This window comes from Trypanosoma equiperdum (genome assembly GCF_001457755.1).
Source record: "Trypanosoma equiperdum strain OVI genome assembly, contig: ctg_549, whole genome shotgun sequence".
NCBI classification, from domain to species: domain Eukaryota; phylum Euglenozoa; class Kinetoplastea; order Trypanosomatida; family Trypanosomatidae; genus Trypanosoma; species Trypanosoma equiperdum.
In genome coordinates, this window is record NW_027124475.1 from 304,718 (window position 1) to 325,959 (window position 21,242).

Here is a 21,242-nt window from a genome sequence, read left to right on the forward strand (position 1 = left end):
TCTTCGTTATTATTGTGTTTGTTTGTGTTTTGAAGCAGCTGTAGCAAAGGTTTTTTGCACTTTGACGTATTGTTGTTCGGCGTGTTGTGTTGCTCGCTGCTTTTTTTCTTTAACATTCCAGTTTTTCTTATTCTTTAGTTGAAGGTATGCAAGCCGATGCAAAGGGGAAGAAAAAAAAGGGTTCCAAGAAGAGAAGGACACTTGATCCTGTTGTTGCTGAGCGAATGCGCGTTGAGGAGGAAGAACGGCGTAGACGTCAAGAGGTAGCACTTGTTGAACGCCTGAGGGAGATGAAGAACGAAGAAGAAACTATGACAAAGAACGCGACTGCTGTTGTCGAGGCCCGATGGATTTCTTTCCTGCGTGAGTGCAAGCGCAAGGAACTTGTAGCGGAAATTGAAATTGTGCGTAGGGCATTCGGATCCTCTGTTGACCGTAAGAATGCAGTAATCGATATGCTGTTTGATGAGCTTGTGGATGCTGAGGAGCAGCATCGCCTTGTCTTTCAGTCCCACATGCGAACTGTCGATTCTCTTATTCAAATGCAGAGCACACGTATGGAAGACCTCGAGGGCGAGTTTGAGAAGGACCTCCAGGAGATGAAGGCTGACTATGACAGAGAACTATTGGAACTTGCGCGCAAGCATGAGTATGAAGTGGCCGACCTGACATTCATTCTTGAGAATATGGCTGAGGAGGCGGAACAACTAGAAAAGAAGCTGCAAGAAAATACTTCGGAGGCACACGACACTGCTCTAGAAAAGATGGAGGAGGACCGAAAACAGATGGAAGCGGAACTGATTCGAGCAAGTGAAGCTATCCGCTCAGAGTTAGACACAAGGTACAAAGAATTTATGGCTACGGCGCAGGTGAGCATGAAGGATTACATGGACAAGTCGAAGAAAGATGCAGAAACGACGCAGCGCATCGCTTCACAGACGCAGCGTATTGAGAAGTTGCAGGAGAGCGTTAATTCGTGGAGGACGAACATAGCGCGCAATGCGAAGGGATGGGAACAGAAGAACTCCGTCATTCAACAGGAGCGTGACGCCACGATCGGTCATTTGAAGGCTTTGAAGAGCAAGATGCATGGTTGGAGGAGCAAGGAGGCCTCTCGTCTTGCAGAAGTGATCAAGAGTGCGAAGGACGTTGAAGACAAACTGCGTGGTGTGGTAAAGGATGCAGAAAAAATCCTCCGGCTAGTGGAACTTGCAAAGCCGCTGGAAACTGACAGGGAGCAAATACTCTCTTGCAACTCGAACATTACAACAAGCGAAATTGAGAAAGAAGTTAAACACTTGATAGCAAATACCGATGCAGGAAGGCCAAGTGAAGAATCCTCTGTCCCCGATGGTGCGGCGTTCTCGGAGGACTGGCGCCTCCTGGAGCGCTTTTGGACGAAGTACAACAAGGTGGTGCTCGACAACGTGGCTCTGTCACAAGAGAGGCGTCACCTCGAGGAAGAAAATCTGAAGCTGCAGGTGTTGCTAAAGCAGTACCTAGATGAAATCAGCCTCAACGATGCCGTGATACGAGGTCCCAACCCATTGATCCAGGCGTCAAAACTACTGACTGTAGTTGAAGCTGCTGGGCGCGGGGCTACTGGCGGAAGACGTGAGTACACGACAGCGATAGAGGGCAACAAGTTCGTCTCCGACATGACGAGGTAGGCAATTCCTGTTGGGGTATGAGCACACTTTTCATCGTTTCCTCCTTTAAGCAATATGGGGAAATGGCAATGTAGAGTTTACGACTAGAGCAACAGTGGTAAAGACCAAATCCGAACAAGCGGTGTAACGGAATGGGTCCTTGCGGGTTTGCGGCAGGGGCTGGCATGACTGAATACCCGGCAACCTCATAATCTTCTTGGGGGCTAACACTTGGTTAGGTGTTGTTTGGCCACTCAGTTTTTTATCGTTTTTTTTCTTTTTCTGTCCCAAACTTTTTTGATATTCATGTAACGCGCGCACGAGTTGTATACTGTGTGTTTGACGAAATAGACTGATAACAATAACCATAGGGTATACTATCTGTGCGGAAGGTTGAAAGGAAGGGTGTTACTTCTGTAAAAGGAAGTAAAAAGGGCAAGGCTCGAGAAGGGTTTCAAGCAATGCGCCGTTTCTACTGCATTCCGTGGAACTGCTTGGTGCTGTCGAAGCCGCCACTTTCACGGCGCTTATCAAGTTCAACTGAGACCCCAGAAGCTATTAGGGACGCTATCGCGGCTGATGAGAGGGATCAACGGCGACGTGAGGAGGCTGTCGATGGGCGTTCGGTTGTGTTTGCATGCGGCAGCAGTGCTGACCACCGACCACGCATAGCCGCTGCCGAAGCCTTTGACGTTGCGGCAGCCGCTCTGTCCAGCACTCCGAATTTCTGCTTTATGAACGTTTCGATGGATTACGCAGGGATGATAGATGCACCTGAGGTTGTATGGTACAACCTCTGCAAGGTCAACGATGTCACACCGTCGACTGTACGGCCACAACAACTGCACATGATTGGAGGTGCTACACGGCTGCAGCGGCCTGGTGGGGGGTTCGTGCAGGTGATGTTGGGTTGCATACCTGACCTGCAGAGCGACACCTTCACATTTGATACAATACCCGAAGAGGATGACCTGGCAGAAGCTCACCGTCCGTCACCTGCAATTTGTTTTGCGCTCATGGATAATAAGTTAACGTTGCAGTATGAGCGGCAGCTCGTAGCACATTTGCAGGTTCTAAGCGAACGATTGGGCGGATGCCCTCTCACTGGAGGTATTTATCCAGCCGTTCAGAAATCTGCAGGTACCACTGGAGATAGTGGTGACGAGACTAAGGAGGAAAAAGGATCAGATAACGATCTTGGAGATTCACTGTTTTTCTTAAATGATCGTGTGTATACAGGAAGTGCCGCTGGTATTGTTCTCCGCAGTGAGATGGTCAAGGCACATAATCTAAGTGTGGTCCCTTCTATTGCCATTAGGAAAGTAGCCGTAACGTCCATCAGTAGCGAAGTTGAAGGCGTGTTTGTCGTCAAAACTTTGGAGGGTCGAAGGGCTACAGATGTTATTCATGACGTGTACTGCTCACCGGAGATGAAGGGGAAACCGTCGAGAGTGTTTCTTGGTCTGCAACATAATGACTTCTGTATCCCTGTTTCCTTTATCGGCAACCCGGGAACCGGCGAGCTTCGTTTCAGTGCGCCTAAGGGTATCAGTGTGGCTGAGAACGGCACTGTTCAGCTACTGGTGGACGACGTGGAATTGGATAGTGAGGTGGGAGCAGGTGCTCTTATAGGACTTCACAAGCGTGTGGCCATGACGTACGCGACGAAGGATGTTAACGTTGCACGAGAGGCTCGCAGAAATGTTGTGGCATCATCTGCAGCTGCGTTCCATTACTCACATCCCGGCATGAACGTTTTGGCGCGACCGGAAGTGAACATTACTTTAGGGAATTCATCTGCGATGTATGCCCCCTCCCTTCTTCAGCGATGCCTGGGAGGGTATTGTTCAACGACTGGTGTTTTTTGCCCTGGTCAGGTAATTACATTGGGTAATGCTACCGGTGTTTTTGCCAGATCCAGCAGCTACACTGTCCTGGAGGGGCTCAAATAAGCTATTTGTAGACTTGGAGTGAGATATGCCGCAGACATGAATGTTTTAATAAATAGGAGATGGGGTCAGATGCCGATGCTGCTCCTGCGTGTACGGGCTTGCGAATGTTTTTCTTCCCGTTTTTGAAACGACTGTTGCCATTGTGCACCCTCTTGTCCTCTTGATATGTGGTGGAGCTTTATTTTTTCATTTTATTTCGACCCAAGTCCCCCTTGTTACCGTTATGCATAGCATGAGAGTAGTCTTATTGGAGATGACAGGAAGGGGTGGGTTCCGCGCCTTTCGTTGAATGGGGATAACCAGGTAATGTTACCGGACACCTTTAATGAATGCTGCATCCCTATCGCTACCTTGTATTTGTTTATCGTTTACTTGATAAGGGGAGAGGTGTCCACGGGGAAGTGGTTTGTGAACTTCCGTGGTATTTATAGTGTGGGGGTGGATTCATTTTGATGGTGGTTTGTAACTGCTGATTTGTAGTGTTTTGTAGCTTTTAGTGTTGTTGCAGCAATATTTCTGTGAGAGGAAGCGTACGAATCCACGAAAGATATGAGCCCACCCCTCAGTTAATTATTCCCATTTCCTACGTGGGTGCTTATGTGCTCCACTGCCCCGCCTCTGTTTGTGGTTTGTACTTTATTTGCTACCATTAGTTTGTTCTCTATGCGAGTAAATGAATCCAAGACACGGGGGTGCCGCTGTGCAACATTACCGATGAATGGCTTCCCTGTTAGATACGGTTTATGTTTTACCATACATTTAAAAGAAATTAAATCTGTCGTTATTTCTTGAAGTTTTCGAACGAAGTGTTGACAATGGATGTTGTTCGCGATATCCTGGGTGAGGGGTCGGGGGTTCCCCAGGGTAACATCATATACGAGTCATGCGGACCAAAGTAAAATATATCATACCAGTTCTTCTGTTCAGTTCCTGCTTGTGTGGTGGACTAGGTTGTTCCGTGTCTGGTTTTTAAAGTTTTTCGAAAGATTGTTTTAAGTGGAGTTGTCCGTCGTGCGGTGCGGTATTTAGCTTCGTGAGTTTTGGGTTTCCCCAGAGGATCGTACCTCCGCATGAGCATGGTGAATTTCCAAGAGAGCAACGCACACGCCCGCCGGATCCTAGTTATCTTGTTTGTATGGATATGCTCCTCGTGATCGTTTTTCTCTCAGTAGGCTGGTGAGCAAGGATGTTAGTGGGGCCTGGACCCCCTGAAAGGTCAAGGAGAATCGTGGCAAGACAACTAACGATATGGAAGCACGCGGTGGCGTGTGATGCTCTATATCTCGCTTTATTGTTGTAATTATTACATATCATGATTGCTATGTTTTTCTTTTTTCTTTTTTAGTGCTAAAACTTAAGGAGTTTTTAGAATGAGACAACCCTTTCCGACTACTTGGAAGGTTTACCTCCCCGGTCTGTTCGTCATGGCGATTTACACCTTCGTCATATACTTCAATAATACCCGCGGTAATTTAGTGAAGGCGGGTCACGACTTTACGCCGATCTATTCTGAGGAGGGAAAACTGGAAGGCTTCACGCATCCCGTGTTGGTGCGAGCAGGTGATAACTACAGGAGTCGCGAGAACGCAAAAGCAGACTCGTCATAATGGATGCGTTGGAGGCTACCGTTCACATGATGCGAATCTATAAGTCTGCTTCGTTCCTGTTATTAATACTATGTTTATATTTTGGTTGTTGATGTAAGCGAGCTATCGCCACCACTTTATTGCATTTCAGCATTCTCGCATGCTGCGATGGCAGTTGCGGGCTTATTTACAACTTTTGTCTGCTAATTTTGTGCCTGTGTACGTGTTTGGGTGATCACTGGTGGTGGCATACTTTGTCGCACCTACTGCCTTCCTGTTGCGTAATATCGTACCTTTTAACTTAGTTATTTCGCTTTTGCTTTTGTGTACCACCTTGCTGCTCCACGATTTTTTTCTTTTGACGTGGGGAAATAGTTAGGAGTTCAAACTACTTGTACCCTTCCACGCTCCAATTGCTGTAGTCAAGTTACCATTGGTGCGAAGATTATAAAGAGGAAAGCCAGCCTGCATTTGCTTCCATGTCCATTCTCACGTACAGCGGTGGCTCCTGCTTAGCCATGGCTGGCAAGGAGTGCTTTGTGGTGATTTCGGACAATCGCCTTGGTGAGCAACTTAAAACGATTTCTATGGAGGTTCCGAAGCTATACGTCATCAACGATGGGATTGTTATGGGACTCACGGGGCTCCGAACAGACCAGCAAACCTTCGCTCAGAAAGTTAACTTCCGGACCGAAATGTACAAACTCCGTGAGGAGCGGGACATTAACGGTAAGGCTTTCGCAGCTTTAGTGTCCTCTATGCTCTATGAGGCTCGGTTCGGCCCATGGTTCGTGGAGCCTGTGATTGGCACCATCGACCGCAAAACCGGTGAAGTATATCTCTGCGCTACGGATCTCATCGGTGCCCCGTGCGAGCCAGAGGACTACGTCTGCGCTGGCACCTGCGCTGAGAGTCTTCACGGTATGTGTGAGGCACTCTGGCGGCCTGGGCTTGAACCGGAGGAATTGTTTGAAGTTGCTGCGCAAGCAATGCTTTCTGCATGCGATAGGGATTCCCTCTCAGGTTACGGTGCGGTGGCTGCAATTGTAACAAAGGACAAATTGGTAACACGTCTCATCAAGGGTCGCAAAGACTAGGTGAAAATTAGTAAGACTTCCCAATCACTGTTGTGGGGCATGGTAGTGTAGATGACGGGGAAAGGTATTTTTACATCTGTGCGGCGTCATATTTTCGCTGCCAGCGCTTGTCTTCCCTCCCATCTGTTTCTTCTCACTTCGCGTGCTGGTGCCGTTTGTGCTAGCGCCTTATCACCACCGGATCCTCACCTTGCCATACAGTGTTTCTTTGCAAACGAGGGTGGCCTTTCTTATATGTGTGTTGGTTAGCTCGCCCTACCCCATTTTCCCCACCGTTCTAACCGTGAGCAAAGAGAGAGACATGAGAAAGTAAGAAAAAAAAAGAACATGTGATGTGTCAACCAACGGCGATATCGGCGGTTGTCTTTTCCGAAAGGTGTCATTCCGTTGAAGAGGAATTCTTGTGGCAGAGGTGGCTGACGTAATTTGACTCAAGCGTTTGTACGCATGTGTGGTGCCCCAGCAGGGTGTAGACGTGGAGCCCCCTCCTTCATCACTTGTTGTTCCTGTCCCCTCTAAGCTTTGATCACAAGAACTTATAGCTTCTTCTTTCCTAATAACACTTTCTCCTTTCCAAAAAAAAATTGTCGTTTCGATGAACCTGAAACGAAGCTAAGGTGGAATAAAACCACCATGGAGTCCACTTTGACGCAGTTAGATGATGCACCAATGATCTTTTGCGAGCGCTGTAACAATCTGCTCTATCCAGAGAGTGGCAAGGAGGACAGGGTTATGCGATGGCGCTGTAACTACTGCAAAACGTCTGAGATACACGACGAAAATAAACTCGTATACATTTTAAACCTGAAGGTTAAGACGAGTACTGTAGAAGAACTGGAACTGTTGGCCGAGTTTGCGAATGATCCCACGGCTCAGCGTGACACCACGAAGCAGTGCCCTCGATGTGCGATGAACGAAGTCACATGCTTCGTGAACCCCCTTGGACAGCCTCATGAGGATATGACACTCTACTTCGCCTGCGCCAATCAGGGGTGCCGTCACGTATGGAAGAGCAGCGACCATCAAGACAATTAAAAAGTGGAAGGGGGAAGGTTATGATCAGCACTGCCTTTTCCACTTCTGGTGTTGTGTTAAATTATTCAAGATTGATTCATTCCGTAAACCTTCTTGTCCCTCCAGGAGATTGCATACTTATTCTTCGGGTGCCCCACCGCCTACCTTTGCGATGAAAAGATTTGAGGTACCGCTTCCCTCTATACCATATAACGAAACAAATATGCACCAACTGCAGTGATCTGTGGGAATAAAGATAATGGACCTACTGAAGTTAGCGGAGGGAGCGTGTGTTGACGCTGATGGATTAACTCTAGCAGTACAATTTAAATGGAGAAGACAAATGCCTTTATTCTTATTGCCCTCCCGATTTAATCGGCAATTCGCGTATTTTGGCGGCAGAATTGATAGTTACAGGTACCGCAATAAGCTGTTTGTTTAGGTTTCATATCGTTCTGATCCCTTCTGATTGTTGCAGTTTGATGAGTGACCAACACATCTGTTAACTCTAAGTGGTTGTGTGCGCGTGGGGGAGGGGAAGAGGGAAGGGGAGCGAAGGTGCCATCCCCGATGCGATTTATGAGTGCAGTTAAGGGTAGTTTTGTACCACACCTTCTCAACTGTACGGTGGCTGTGTTACACTACCCAGGTCCAATTTTTTCACGTCGCTGCTCCCTACGTCCTTCTCTTTCTCCACTGCTGCGCCGTACTTGTGCATGCTCCTTACCTGGTGCCCGTACTTTTTTCATTTTTCCGTCGTTATTTTGCGTTGCCGTAGAAAGGTTGTTCTTTTCTGAGTCGCGGCGGCTTTCACTGATCACAGTGCAAAGACAATGATCTCCTCCAGTCAAGGGGGGCCCAAACCCCGAGGAGGCGCGAAGCGGGGTGTTGCTGAACTGCGAGGAATTGCGGTCGCCACAGCCACAAATGCGCAACTTCGCGTGTTGAGTTATAACTTTAACATCCTCCCCAGGGGTTGTGGCGGCTTTCAACGGGAACGCATCAGCTCGTTTCTTGAGACTGTCGACCAATATGATGTGATAATGCTGCAGGAGGTCTATGCAGCCAGTGTGTTGCCTTACTTTCTGCAGAACCGCATGTGCTTTCAGAAGATGCTGGTGGACGAGCTGGTGCTTCGTGGTTTTCAGCACTACGCCATATCGAAGCAGCCATCGTACACTACTATGTTGCGCAATAATGTTTTCTCAGACAATGGACTTATCATTGCATCGCGGTTTCCAATAGGCCAGCGAGGGTCGTACACGTTCCGCAGCCACGAGCGTGCGGTGCAGTCTGTTCGACGAGGTTGCCTGTTTGCCGAGGTGAAGGTGCCCTTGACCAGTGGTGGGGAGGAGTCAATAATTTTCTTTAATGTACATCTTCGACAGGAGGATAGCGATGACGTAACCTCAGAGCACGTAAAGGAAACACGCCAGTTTGCTGCCTCCGTCATTCGAAACATGTGCTCAAACCCTGAAGATGTGGCAGAAATTCCCTTTGTTTTGGCTGGAGACTTTGATGTTAACGGTATCAATTTACACAACGTTGGTCAACCCACAAAAAAGTATGAGGATCTTTTGGGCGAACTGCAGGCTCTCGGGTCTGGTGTACGTGAGGCCGTGTTTGATGCCCAGCACCGCCATCCGCCAACAAGACCAACGGAGTTGTTCTTCCCGACACAATCAAAGTTGGTTCGCAATTCCTTTTCGCCCCAAAGGCAAGACTACTTCTTCGTCTCGCATACCGTTGCCGTTAAGAATCCGGATATCCACAAGTTTGTTTCAGACAGCCAGCAGCCGTATACATACCTCTCCGATCATTTTGGCGTCTCCGCCGTACTTGCAATCCCCCAAACGTCGAAGCAAAGACACAAAAGATGGATGCCGCTCACTGAGTCAAATGCACCAGAATCCGAAGAAACGGTTAACGAACACTCAAACCCCATATTCAGTATCATAGTGGAGATCATCGTTCTATGTACCGTGTCGTGGGCGGCGTTCTGTTTTAGCTGGGTTGCGCTTTTGTTCTCCCTGCTTGTGGGTGTGCTTGTTTGGTACTGCCTTTCTCCTATCCATGAGCTTAGGAGCGAACGGAAATTCACGCGGGTGGGGAACAGCAATGCACATGGAGGGGAAGGTTGTGTGTCGGATCTGCCGCGAGAGTACGAGAGTCTGAAACATGCCAACAGTGTTGGTGAAATGTGGAGGCGGGCCGTGTCTCTCCACTCAGCGCAGAGGTGCCTCGGACAAAAGAACGATGCCGGCGTGCCCGAGTGGCTCACATTTGTGTCTGTCGATGCGCGGGCTCAAGAGTTGGCCTCCGGTCTCGCTGCTCTCGGTGTTGGCCCCGGTGATGTCATCGGTGTAGACTGTGATGCCAGTGTTGATTCAACTGTTCTTGAACTGGCTTGCGCTACATACGGAATCGCAACGTTGGCTTTGGTGGGAAAGGGCTCTACAATTAGGAATCTCATTGATGAATATGATATTAAGGTAGTTTTTGCTGCCCGCAATGCCGTTGGGGCGATATTGACTTGCCGATCACGATCTTTAGAGACGCTGGTGTGTATGCATTCTTCCCACGATAGTACAGACTGCATGGTTGCACGCGATGTTTGCATAACGCTTATTTCGTACAACGAAGTCTTCAGTAAAGGGCGATCACAACCTGTCTTGTTGCGGCCCGTGTGCGATGACACCACCCTTTACACTATGGTGGTTGATCCTTCGACCTCCAATGGCAATCTCAAAGTTGTTCGGGTGACCCACGCAGATGCCCTTCGTGCTATTCGCACGCTTGTTGGCACTGCCGTGCTCCCAAATACTCAGCATAAACACCTAATCGTACATTACACTCCCTTCGCGATGCTGTTCAACCGTTTGTTTGTACTGGGGCTCTTTGCTCACGGCAGTGCTGTGGCAACGACGCCGGTGGCGGCATGTGCGAGAGCGTTTGCCACGATACAACCCACCATCGTGGTAGCAACACCCTCGTTGTTTTCAACGAGTGCTGTCCAGTTGCGACGCAGGAACGAGCGTTATTGGCCCATCTTCTCATGGATCTTCGAGCAGATTTACCATCTCCGGCTTTTTCTCATCAATACCCACAATCGAGATTCACTAATATTGCGAACAATCTTCTTCCGCGGGACACAGCACCTTTTTGGTGGGAATGTCGAAAAAATCGTTGTGTGCTCTTCTGAAGAAAGCTTATCCGACACGCTAGCAGAGCACATCGTTGTTTGTTACACCCCGTGCTTGCGGGAGGTATTTTTTCTGCCCTCTGAGGGAGTTTTTTGTGTGGATGGGGTTCCAGCACCCAACATTCACGTGCACCTTGAGCCGTTCGACGAACCCTCAAAAGAGGCGAAAATTGGAAGCCTGGTACTCAGTTGCGAGGGCAGAAAGGAGCGAACCCTTCCCATAGCGGCGATGTGGACTGGTACTCGAACGCTTCGACTCATCGGACCTCCCGACGGCGTTTTGTTACCTGTAAGATCCGAGTACGTGCTGGCGGCGTCTTTGGAGCGTGTATTTTCCCAATCACGCTACGTCAACGACGTTTTTCTGTATGCCGAGCCGTCGCGCCCCATTATTGCCATCATTTCACCCAATCGTGATACCGTTGATTTCGAGTGGAGGCAAAGCCGGGAAGGGGAGGTCGCCGGTGAAGATAATCTGCTATCGAACTGGGCGAAGTTCGCCAGCTTTGCATCCGATCTTCTCACGGCAGACTTCCAAGTGATTGCAAAGAGGAACGCACTGCACGAGTCGAATGTCCCTTCATATGTGCACATCCACCCCCATGCGTTTAAGAAGCATGACAGTTTTTTGACCCCGTATGGGGGAATCCGTCGGAATTCACTGAAATCGTACTTCAAGGTTGTTATCGAAGGGTTTTACAACGACGCAACCCCGACCGCCCTCCCAACACCAGGTCAAATAATCGAAAGCGACGAGGAGGGACAAGCCTATGAGAGGGATCAGAAGCCGTTTTCACTTAATACGCCAATCTCGATTGATGTTGGGGGAACATTCGCGAAACTTGTTTATGTGCAACCCCCCGGTGATTTCAAAGTACCTCACTATGTGGTGAAGGAGGCCGCGGTACTCGCTGAGGGGTTTAATGTACGAATGCTTGACCTCCTCGATAATGCAGAGGGTATGAAGAGGTTGCTCAATGATGACCCGTTCTCCACGGTTGGTACGCTGCAGTTTGCCAAGATGTCATCGAAGTGTATTCCTGACTTTATGTCGTATATAGTTGAAAGCCAAATGTTAAGTTACTACACCAAGGAATACCGCAATACTCTGCGCGTCACAGGTGGTGGAGCCTTTAAGTACGCTGCTCTCGCCAAAAAGATGGATTTGAATTTTTCTGTGATGAGGGAGATGAGTGCAGTTGTACATGGCCTCGGTGTTGTTATAGGAAGGGCCCCGGAGACCATCTTTACTGTGGACCCGGCCACTGGTGAACGCCATCCACACCGCTTGAAGAGCCCCCCTGGAGAGCCGTTTTCCCCTTATCCGTGCTTGCTTGTGAATATTGGCTCAGGCATTTCCATAATCAAGTGTCTTGGTCCCGATGGGTCGCACGTGCGTATCGGAGGAAGTCCAATGGGTGGAGCGACATTTTGGGGTCTTGTGCGCACCATGACAGCCGTTACGTCGTGGGAGGAAATAACTGAGACGATGCGGCTCGACGGGCCGGGTGACAACAGAAATGTGGATCTTCTTGTTGGTGATATTTACGGCTACAATGCGAAGGATCTCCCTCCCATGCTTTCAGTAGACACGGTTGCCAGCACGTTTGGTAAGCTTGGCACTGAACGCTTTTATGAATCACAGGGTAATGTGGACAGGTTGTACGCGTCGTCCAGCGAAGACCTGAGCGGTGCAGTTTCGTCTTCCCCTGATTCGAACCCAACGCTGCACGACGCGGTCGCCCCAACGTTGGCGTCACATGGAAAGACATCGGAGATCGACATTGTGAGGTCCTTGTTGAACATGATATCGAGCAATGTCACTCAACTTGCCTACCTTCATAGCCGCGTGCAGGATGTACACAACATCTTTTTTGCCGGTGGCTTTGTCCGCAACAATCCCATTGTTTGGAGCCATATCAGTTCCTTTATGGCGTACTGGTCGAAAGGTGAGTGCCATGCACATTTCTTGGGGCATGACAGTCACCTCGGAGCCCTGGGCGCGGCGACAAACACAGAGGAACATGTGTCCTGATTGCTGTATTGAGCGTTGTCGCTATCTCTTCTCCCCTCCTTTGACGTGTAAATGATGAGATTTACGTGTGAAATGTGAGGGGTGGTCTTTGGATGACAGGGCTTAAGGAGATGGGCGAAACCCCCACAACTGGTAAGAAGACGCGATCATTTCTCAATCTTATTTATTTTTCTACTTTTCGTTTTAGAACCACCTCTCGTAGATCCTTTCAGACATGTTGCCTTTTCAGGTGGCTGCTCCGCATTAATACCATTTGCGCGTAGCGTTTTGTTACTTGTTCCCTTAGTGCGTGCGTACGTACCTGTCTCATGCTTACACACACAACAACGCAAGTGGTGAGGAGAGAGTAGTTAAAGGAGTGGAGCCAGAGAGTTTTTGTCTTTCGCCCCTTGAGAGCGTTGACCACAGGGGTAGGGAATGAAAAGGGGGAAAGAATACCTGTGTCGTGCGGTGGTTTTCTTTCCACTGCAGATGAAGCTACACCTTTCTCTATTCTCTCGTGGGGCGGTTAATGTTGTCCATTCATTATTCAGTCCCTTCCCGGTAGTACATGGACAGCACGAGTCAAGCAACAGCGGCATTAATTTCTGTTCTGACACAAGTTGGATAACAGTGCCTGTACTGTAGCCCTAAGAAAATCGCAAGTAATGGGAAAGCATGGTGAATGGTGTTTGTGCCAGCGAAGAGATAAATGCAAGACAAAGTGGACCGTGCGACAATTTTGGTTTCTCCTAAAGCGACGAATCCCTCTCATTATAATTTCTGTCTTTTTTACTCGCGAACAACATGGGTATGTGTATGTGTGTGCCGGACAACTTCATTTGCATTGGGGATGTTTACCATCACGTCACTTACCGGAGCAACGAAGGTAGTATGATCTGTAAAGTGTATTTCGTTGGGAGACGTGGTGTTTTTTGCGTGTGGAAGGAAGCTGATCGTGCGCCGCAACACGTGTGTGCGCGTTCGTGTCTGCTTCGGTGATGTGACACCTTGTGATCATTCAATGGTGAGCATTGTTTGTTATCTTGCCGTGGCTATTTTCACACGATCTGCTTCTTTGATTTGTTTGTTTGTTTATGTTTTCCAATCCTTTTTAATGTTATATTCATGGACTGATTTCCACTTATTTTACACTATATATATATATTAGCATGTACGACCACGTGGTCGCACTGCTTTTTTTTCCTTAAGTGGGGAGGCGGGTGTGGAAAATGTAACCTGATCTATTCGGTAACTTATTTGTTTCTGTGGTGCGCGCGCGGTGAGGGCACGTTAATTTTCTTTTTTTTTTTTCTACCCTTCCCTTGCGCATTGTTGCAGGTCTATTATTATCACTGTGTTCTTTTTGCATCTTTTTGTTTTGTTATTCACCCATCTCTATTTACCCTTCCCTTTCCCCCTTCTTCCACATTCCTTTTTTTTACTGTGTAAGTGTCTACTAGGTGAGGCAGGGCGGTTCAAGAAGGAGGTGTGTATTTTCTTTCACTTTCCTACTTGTTTGCTTTTTTTTTATTCCTTACGGGGCAGGGCGAGGGGCATACATACAAAAAGTGACACAATTGCTGGATCGTGGTGGTGTCGGTTCCCCCTAGAGGAGAGGATCTATTCGCAATGGAAAGACAATCTGATGAAGATATGCTCGTTGGCACCAACGATGAACCCGGAACGTGTAGGATGGTAATGAATGAGATCCTCGAACTGAGATGGCGTGCGCTCGTTGCCATATGTCTTCTCACCTTCGGCTCGTATTACGTTGTGGATTTTCCCGGTTCTATGGGCACTGGGAGTGGGAATACAATTGAACAGTATTTCCGAGACCACAATATGGAATACACTCAAGAAATGAACCAATTGTTATATAGCGTATATTCATGGCCCAACACTGTACTTGCTTTCTTTGGTGGTTTGCTAATTGACAAGTATCTGGGAATCCGTACGGCTGCATTGCTTTTCACATCGTTAGTTGTCTGTGGTTCTTTGCTGTTCTGGGTGGGATTGCGATTTACCTACTTTCCATTGATGGTGGGCTCCCGTGTTATACTGGGTATTGGAAGTGAATCTTTGGGTGTGGCCCAATCATCGTACGTGGCTCGTTGGTTCAAGAATACTCGCGGTGTTGCACTGGCGTTTGGCGTTACAATAAGCTTCTCACGTGTTGGTTCTTCGTTCAACTTCATATTCACCCCAACAATTGCTGAGTCTCTTGGAGTGGAGGTTGCAACCCTTGCTGGCGTTGCCATGTGCGGGGTGTCACTTCTTGCTTGCATAATTCTGGTAGTAGTTGATTTGTACGCGGTACGGACGAAATACATACGTGCTGAGCCATGTGATGACGAGGAAAGCGTGATGAAGCTTTCCGATGTGTTTCGGTTGCCTTTTACGTTCTGGGCACTCACTTTTATGTGCACCTTTTCCTATACCGCCATAATGCCCTTCATAAGTATCGCGCGAAACTACTTCCAGGTTAAATACGACATTGATGGGACCCAAGCTGCCCTGTATATTTCCGCCTATCAGCTCTCAGCCGCCATCGGCTCACCTGTGATTGGTTCCATTGTTGGCGCTTTGGGACGTAACACACTGTGGCTGATACTCTCGTCCACTTTCATCGGTGTCTTTCATCTTGTACTACTCTTGACAAACATTCGTGGTGACCTGCTGATGGCGTCGTTGGGTGTTGTTTACAGTTTTCTCGTTTCCGGCTTGTGGCCATCTATTCCGTTGGCTGTGGAAGAGAACGTGGTGGGAGTGTCATATGGTGCCATGACATCCTTGCAGAACATTGGATTAGCAGTGTTCCCTCTAGTAGTTGGGAAGATTCTTGATGCTTATACTCCTGATCATAACAGTAGCAGCATAATTGACCTGGCGTTTGACGCTGAGCTCCTCAACGGAAACAGTAATGCATCTGCTGACGGCCCACACCCAACTCTTGAGGGTTATGAAGTGGCTGAACTAGTATTTATAGGATCAGCGGGTGTCGCCCTCTTGGCGTCTATGGCGGTGCTCATAGCGGACAAGTGCGGTAGGGGTATTCTCAGTGCTTCAGCGAAAAAGCGTGGACAAATGAAGGATGAAAAGCGGGAGAGCCTCCTGAATCATCTTCCCGAAGAGGAGAGGACTTTGGTATATTTGCATCGTGAGCCCTAGACGCTTCGCAACGGAGGTCTTTTATTTTTCTTTTTTGTCGTGTGCCTGTCCTGTGGGGTAGTGCCGTGTTTTGGAAAAATCGGCGTATTAAGTTCATGAGAGAGACGAAGTGTGTGGAAGGGCCCACCTTGGGAATTAAGTGGAAAATGAATGTGATGGGGGATTTTTTTCTTTTCGTGCGCTTTTGCTTATCGCTATTCATCCTCCGCCGCGCAAGCAATAAGTCACGTCCGCTCCCTTTAAATGTAAGCACGCGCCTTGCGTCGGAGCGTAGAATGTGTGCGCGGGCGGAAACTGTTCAAACAGCGGTATAACTTTTAAGTCCAGGAGTTTAGAAGAGGGAGATGTAACGGAGCGAAATGGAAGAGTTGGGGCACAGAGAGGACGGGGTCTGGAGCGGCTCTTACATTTTCCTCACTTTGTTGTTTCCCTTTTTATTTTGTCTGCTGTTCCGCCTTTGTTTCACTGTTTTTTAACAACGTAGCAAACTCCCTCCTTTTGTGGCACTTTAGTTTCACGTTGCCGGTTCGGTGGAAGCAACGTCAGGGTACCTTGACCTCCTGTCCTCTCCAATGATTTGCTCCCTCGTTTTTCTTTTTTTTTCCCCCATCCCTTTTCATTACTTACTCTCTTCATCATATGCTCATTCCTTGACTTTATTCGCCACTTTACCCTCACACCACAACCTTTTCACACCTTGCGAGTGTCTTTCTGTCTCAAGTGAGAAATTCCCCCCGTTCTCTGTTTTTCTTCGACTGAGGCTGTATTTGCCTTGGCAAAACTTTACGGTGCCGATGATGTTTCGTGGTTACTCATGTCTTTTGCATGTGTACATATGTAAATATACATGTATGTTATATTTTGACCTTTCTTTACTTTGATTTTCTACTTGGACAACAGTGTGTGCCGATGCCTAGTAGGGCAGTTCTTCGAAAAAAGGCTCGACGCGAGTCAAAACGTCGGAAAGATGAAACTGAGGGCAAAACTACTGCCTTTAAGCTGCAGGCTATGGAGCAGTTAGGGAAGTCCCATAAGGCAGACGCCACAAAACATGTGGCCAGTGACCGGAAGGTGCAGTGCAATAAACGTCCGCGTGGGGAAACAGTGAAGGAAAAAGACACGGATGTCTGTGAGGTACTTGAGGGCGCTAGCCGAAAGGAACGTAAGCGATTCGAGGCAAAGCGGCGGTTTGAACGACAGCTGGGAGCGCTGAATCGGTCACTGGCAGCCGTAACTTCTAATACTGATGGAACTTCTGGGGATGCAGCGCCCTCTGCTGAGGAGGCACACCAACGACATGATCCTAAATACAAAAACGGGACTTTCTGGCGGGATCGTAAGGAACGGCGAAGAAGAACCGTTTTCCTGGGTAATGTACCCGCTAAGCTAACCGAACAAGATGTTACCAGTCTTATTAGTGACACTTTGAGAAAAGGGTGGACACCACCTGAAGAGGATGGCATTGCTGATGTGGACGTGGTTATTGAAGAGGAAGTTGTGGAATCGGTGGATTTCATTAAGTCGATGCCCCGAGCGAAACGGCGTCACATGTATGTGACCATGTGCTCCATAAAGGCAGCTGAGTCTGCCACTAAGCTGCTTGATGGGAAAATGATGGAGGGGATCGCATTGCGGTGCAATTTCGCTGCTGATAAAGTGCAGCGCGGCGAAGCAATTCAGAGGCGGTCGGCTTCTGGCAGCGAGCATTAGTTTGTCACCACGTGGCGGAAGTCGGTAGGGGTGATGACGTTACTGAACCGAAAAAGAGGATAAGTTAACAGTGCTCTTTCCGTTTTGTTTTCTGACCTTACGCTCGTTATGTGTAAGAAGGGATAATACGTGTAAAGCAGAGCGATGGTGGCAGTTGGACATTTGTGTGCTTCCACATATGTCTTCTTGCGATATTTACAGTCCCGCTGAGTTATCTTTCTTTTTTTATCCCTTTTTCTCTCGGTCGCTCCCTTCGGCGCAAGCTTCTGTGCTTTAAGAACGAATATTAGGTAGTTACAGTAGGGGGTTTGGACATCACATACACTGCATTTGTATTCTTTTTCCAACTAAACAAAGGTGTCGGGGTTGGAGGTGACACGCCATTAAGGTACGTTGTGACAATAGTTCAAATGAGCCGGTTGTTGTCTCCATCTGTCGCTCTGAGCGTAGAAAATGGTTTTGCTGATATTGGAGAATTCTGCGCCTCGTCACCTGATACTTCCTCATCAGTTTCCGAGTCTCTGGCATCGGCAGAACTTCCTCAGTTACATCAACAGCATAAACTGGGTGGGGTGGATTTGAATGAAGTTGCTGATGAGCTTGAAGAAGAACTTGTTCTTTGCCTAAGCACCGGTTACTGCAACCTTTCACAGATGGGCTTTGTTACTACTCCCGCCAACATTCCATATGAGTCCTTGGTTACCTTGTTACTATCGGGGAACCAAATTAAGGAAATATCTGAGAGTCTTTTTACAAATGGAAATTTCCAATTCCTCTGCAAGCTTGACTTGAGTTCTAACTGCTTGGAGTCGGTTCCGAAGTCTCTGTTCAAGTTGATGAAACTGGAGGTACTGCTGTTGGACCACAACAACATAACGAGGCTGCCGGTTTCTGTTGATGAACAAATTGGCAGTCAGCTTCTGCCAGCGCTTCAACGTATCGGTCTCGAATTCAACGACCTCAGTAGATTCCCTATTGAGCTCTTTAAGCATTGTCCCTCTCTGGAGGCAGTTTATCTGAGCCAGAATCTACGTATGCTAAACGAACCAGTTTCTGTGAAACAGCTCCTTCAAGCTGCAGCTGTGGAATCCAGTAAAGAGAACCACCGCGTTCTCCTTAAGGTGGACAACAAACCAGTTTTTGTTCAGCAAATGTACGACGAGAAGTGGGACGAGGTGCTCCCATGGTTGGACGTGGAGCTACATAAGATATATCCAGACAAGGTTTTGTCCTTTCTTTACCTTGGGTCTCTGCGTACGGCGCAAACTCCGCTCGTCTATCGTGATCTTGATATAGGTTTCATATTGAGTGCCGGCCGGAATATGACAGTTCACGTGGAGTCCGGCATGAGACATCTTGTGCTTCCGATCGATGATCATCCGGGGGAAAAGTTGCGACCCATTTTTGACATGGCATTTAACTTCATTGACGATGCGCGCGAGGAGGGAAAAGGGGTCCTGCTGCACTGTTTTGCGGGGTTATCCCGCTCTGTCACCATTGCGGTAGCTTATTTGATGAGTCGTTATAACTACAAGCGCGATGAGGCTATAGAGATGATAAGGAGGGTGCGCCCGTCGTCGCAACCGAACTCGGGGTTTATGGACATATTAGCACAGTATGAACAGGAACTAAACAATCAAAAGCATCATATGTAACATGAGGTGGTTGCATGTGTGTAGAACCGATCTGTTACCATCTCTCCCACCCAACAATTATACTTGGGGGGGGGGGGGAAATGCATGAATTGGTAGAGACCTTGCCACCGAATTGGTAATAAGTTCGGTATGTTTGTGTTGGGGTGAGTTATTCGTGCTATCCCATTTTCTCATCTACGCAGCATGTCCTTGTGCATGCGTAGGAAACACGCCTATATATATATATATATATGTAGATGTCCGTGGCTGTGGTATAGAACCCACGGCTGCGTTTTTTTGTTCCGTTTTTGTTCTCATAGTTTCAACTGTTTACTGATTTTTTTTTTGGTGTAAAACAACATTGCCATCCATATATCTTGGCGGGTGTCGTAGCCATTCTGCGTCCGGTTGGCCCATTGCCCTTCATATATATATATATATATATATATATATATACCCCTTCGTGTACAAACCTCTTCCACTTAAGAGTGAAGGATTTCCCCTGCGCACGTTTTTTTTCTTATTTATCTACGTTCTTCTATGTAATTTTCGTTGTTCTGTGGCCCGCTTACGCACGGGCGAAGGAGGAGGGGTTAAGTCGACCATTATGTTGGATGGCGGTAGGCTCGCCTTTAACGTTGTTCTTCTATTTTTTTAGTGTTTTCCCCCCTTTTATCAGTACTTTTCCATTTCCTTTTTTTCAGAGCATATTAAGGTTTTTTTTCCCCATTTTTGTTGGAGACGGTGGTACCTGCTACTTTGCAGCACTGCGGTAAATGAGTACACAGCGTTGACGTAGTAATTCCCTTCTGCTTCTTCTCTTTCAGTTTGACATTCTTTCGGCCATACCTTTTATCCCTTCTTTGCACTTCCATCTAAAACTTTTTGGCACCGTGTTGCGCATCAGCGGGGTTAATAAATAACAAGAAGAAATGTCAACGCAGCTGGTTCGCGAGGTTATTTTCTCCTCCGTTGTTTGGACAGCGGGTGATTTTCTCGCTCAGTTTTTAGATGTCCATATCGATGCTGCGCGTCGCCGCGCCGCTGGTGAACCGAAAAGCGATCACCCCTCTGGAAAGCAAATGATAATAATGGTGGATCAACAAAGGTTGGGGTTTGCTGCCGTGTTTGGTGCCATTGTTGCGCCTGGGATGATTCACTTTCGTGGCATATTAGCCCGTGTGGTAGGCTCGGCTCATGGCAATACATTGGCTGCCTTTTCTTTTCTCACCGCTCAGCAGTTGTTTGCCACACCGCTCATGTTGCTGTTCTATCACAATAGTGCGACGATGGTTCGCGGCGGATTTACCGATCCAAGCTTTTTATCTGCTCACGAAACCAGCGTGATCGCAAGACTGCGTGGCCGCTACGATGCCATGGCCGTGGAGCGGCGCATTGCGATTGATATTTTGCCCCAAACACTCCTCGCTTCCTGGTGTGTTTTCTTACCTCAGGTACTGCACAGTTATATGCGCGGGAGGTCTCTTAGAAGCCGTTACGCTGCTTGTCTGCACATTCCATGGCTCGCTTATGTATCGTACGTGCAGAGCACGATGTTATTGTGAATGCACATGAACGGAATATAACTCGTGATGTGTATGTGGTGTATATGTCAATGTTGAGGGTGAGGTGGAGTGAGCTTGGTGGGAACCATTATCGCTATTCCCCAAACGCGTATAATTCATTCATTGTGTACTGGGGAAAATAGTGGTGTGAGGCCACCTCCCGTTGCGCCACCGGTAGACAAAAAAAATGTGCTGATGAAGGAGGGTGGAAGGGATTCAGAAAGTAAAAGGATACCACATGAGAGGCGTGTGGTATTGAGAAAAGTGATTAGTTGGTGGGGAGCTGTCAAAGCGGTGGGTGGGCATCTTCATCTATTTTTTTTTTACGTTTGAGATAAATTTACGTTCGAATGGATGCATAAGTTTAACCACACACTCCAAGAGCGTGTGGTCTTACGTCCACGTTAATACTTTTGTCTTCCTCAGCGTGACACTTTACAAGTGTGGATGGCGTGACCATCCTCTACCTAAGGCGCATCTGGACGTCGACATCTATGCATACTTGAGTGTGCCACCTCTTCCTTTCCCTCTTGCTTTTGGTGCCATTTTCCCCATATTTTTTTTGTCTTGTAGCCGGACAAGTGTGAACTCGGATAGGGTTGCGCCTTCACCACAACAGTCACACACATTATCATAGCGACTACATCA

At 47.9% G+C, this 21,242-nt stretch overlaps 9 protein-coding genes and 1 pseudogene across 10 annotated transcripts; all 10 read left to right on the forward strand.

The window, feature by feature from the left end:
* Window positions 1-146: 146 nt before the first annotated feature.
* TEOVI_000240700 (Sperm tail/Sperm tail C-terminal domain containing protein, putative) lies at window positions 147-1,670 on the forward strand (the record flags this gene model as incomplete). Its single annotated transcript, XM_067225490.1, has 1 exon — window positions 147-1,670. One exon carries the CDS (start codon window positions 147-149, stop codon window positions 1,668-1,670), a length of 1,524 nt encoding a protein of 507 aa, XP_067081591.1.
* Window positions 1,671-2,110: 440 nt separating this feature from the next.
* TEOVI_000240800 (uncharacterized protein) lies at window positions 2,111-3,601 on the forward strand (the record flags this gene model as incomplete). Its single annotated transcript, XM_067225491.1, has 1 exon — window positions 2,111-3,601. One exon carries the CDS (start codon window positions 2,111-2,113, stop codon window positions 3,599-3,601), a length of 1,491 nt encoding a protein of 496 aa, XP_067081592.1.
* Window positions 3,602-4,971: 1,370 nt separating this feature from the next.
* On the forward strand, window positions 4,972-5,208 carry TEOVI_000240900 (uncharacterized protein; the record flags this gene model as incomplete). Its single annotated transcript, XM_067225492.1, has 1 exon — window positions 4,972-5,208. The coding sequence occupies one exon, from the start codon at window positions 4,972-4,974 to the stop codon at window positions 5,206-5,208; it is 237 nt and encodes a 78-aa protein (XP_067081593.1).
* A 458-nt stretch (window positions 5,209-5,666) lies between these two features.
* TEOVI_000241000 (proteasome beta 3 subunit, putative) lies at window positions 5,667-6,284 on the forward strand (the record flags this gene model as incomplete). Its single annotated transcript, XM_067225493.1, has 1 exon — window positions 5,667-6,284. One exon carries the CDS (start codon window positions 5,667-5,669, stop codon window positions 6,282-6,284), a length of 618 nt encoding a protein of 205 aa, XP_067081594.1.
* Window positions 6,285-6,917: 633 nt separating this feature from the next.
* Window positions 6,918-7,319, forward strand: TEOVI_000241100 (DNA-direcetd RNA polymerase II, subunit 9, putative; the record flags this gene model as incomplete). The annotated part of the gene is made up of 1 exon (XM_067225494.1): window positions 6,918-7,319. The coding sequence occupies one exon, from the start codon at window positions 6,918-6,920 to the stop codon at window positions 7,317-7,319; it is 402 nt and encodes a 133-aa protein (XP_067081595.1).
* Window positions 7,320-8,131: 812 nt separating this feature from the next.
* On the forward strand, window positions 8,132-12,535 carry TEOVI_000241200 (pantothenate kinase subunit, putative; the record flags this gene model as incomplete). The annotated part of the gene is made up of 1 exon (XM_067225495.1): window positions 8,132-12,535. One exon carries the CDS (start codon window positions 8,132-8,134, stop codon window positions 12,533-12,535), a length of 4,404 nt encoding a protein of 1,467 aa, XP_067081596.1.
* A 1,611-nt stretch (window positions 12,536-14,146) lies between these two features.
* TEOVI_000241300 (major facilitator superfamily, putative) lies at window positions 14,147-15,685 on the forward strand (the record flags this gene model as incomplete). Its single annotated transcript, XM_067225496.1, has 1 exon — window positions 14,147-15,685. The coding sequence occupies one exon, from the start codon at window positions 14,147-14,149 to the stop codon at window positions 15,683-15,685; it is 1,539 nt and encodes a 512-aa protein (XP_067081597.1).
* An 825-nt stretch (window positions 15,686-16,510) lies between these two features.
* Window positions 16,511-17,395, forward strand: TEOVI_000241400:pseudogene (annotated as a pseudogene). Its single transcript has one exon. A coding segment is annotated over exon 1 (885 nt).
* A 410-nt stretch (window positions 17,396-17,805) lies between these two features.
* On the forward strand, window positions 17,806-19,050 carry TEOVI_000241500 (dual specificity phopshatase, putative; the record flags this gene model as incomplete). Its single annotated transcript, XM_067225497.1, has 1 exon — window positions 17,806-19,050. The coding sequence occupies one exon, from the start codon at window positions 17,806-17,808 to the stop codon at window positions 19,048-19,050; it is 1,245 nt and encodes a 414-aa protein (XP_067081598.1).
* A 911-nt stretch (window positions 19,051-19,961) lies between these two features.
* On the forward strand, window positions 19,962-20,594 carry TEOVI_000241600 (uncharacterized protein; the record flags this gene model as incomplete). Its single annotated transcript, XM_067225498.1, has 1 exon — window positions 19,962-20,594. The coding sequence occupies one exon, from the start codon at window positions 19,962-19,964 to the stop codon at window positions 20,592-20,594; it is 633 nt and encodes a 210-aa protein (XP_067081599.1).
* Between the last annotated feature and the right edge of the window lie 648 nt (window positions 20,595-21,242).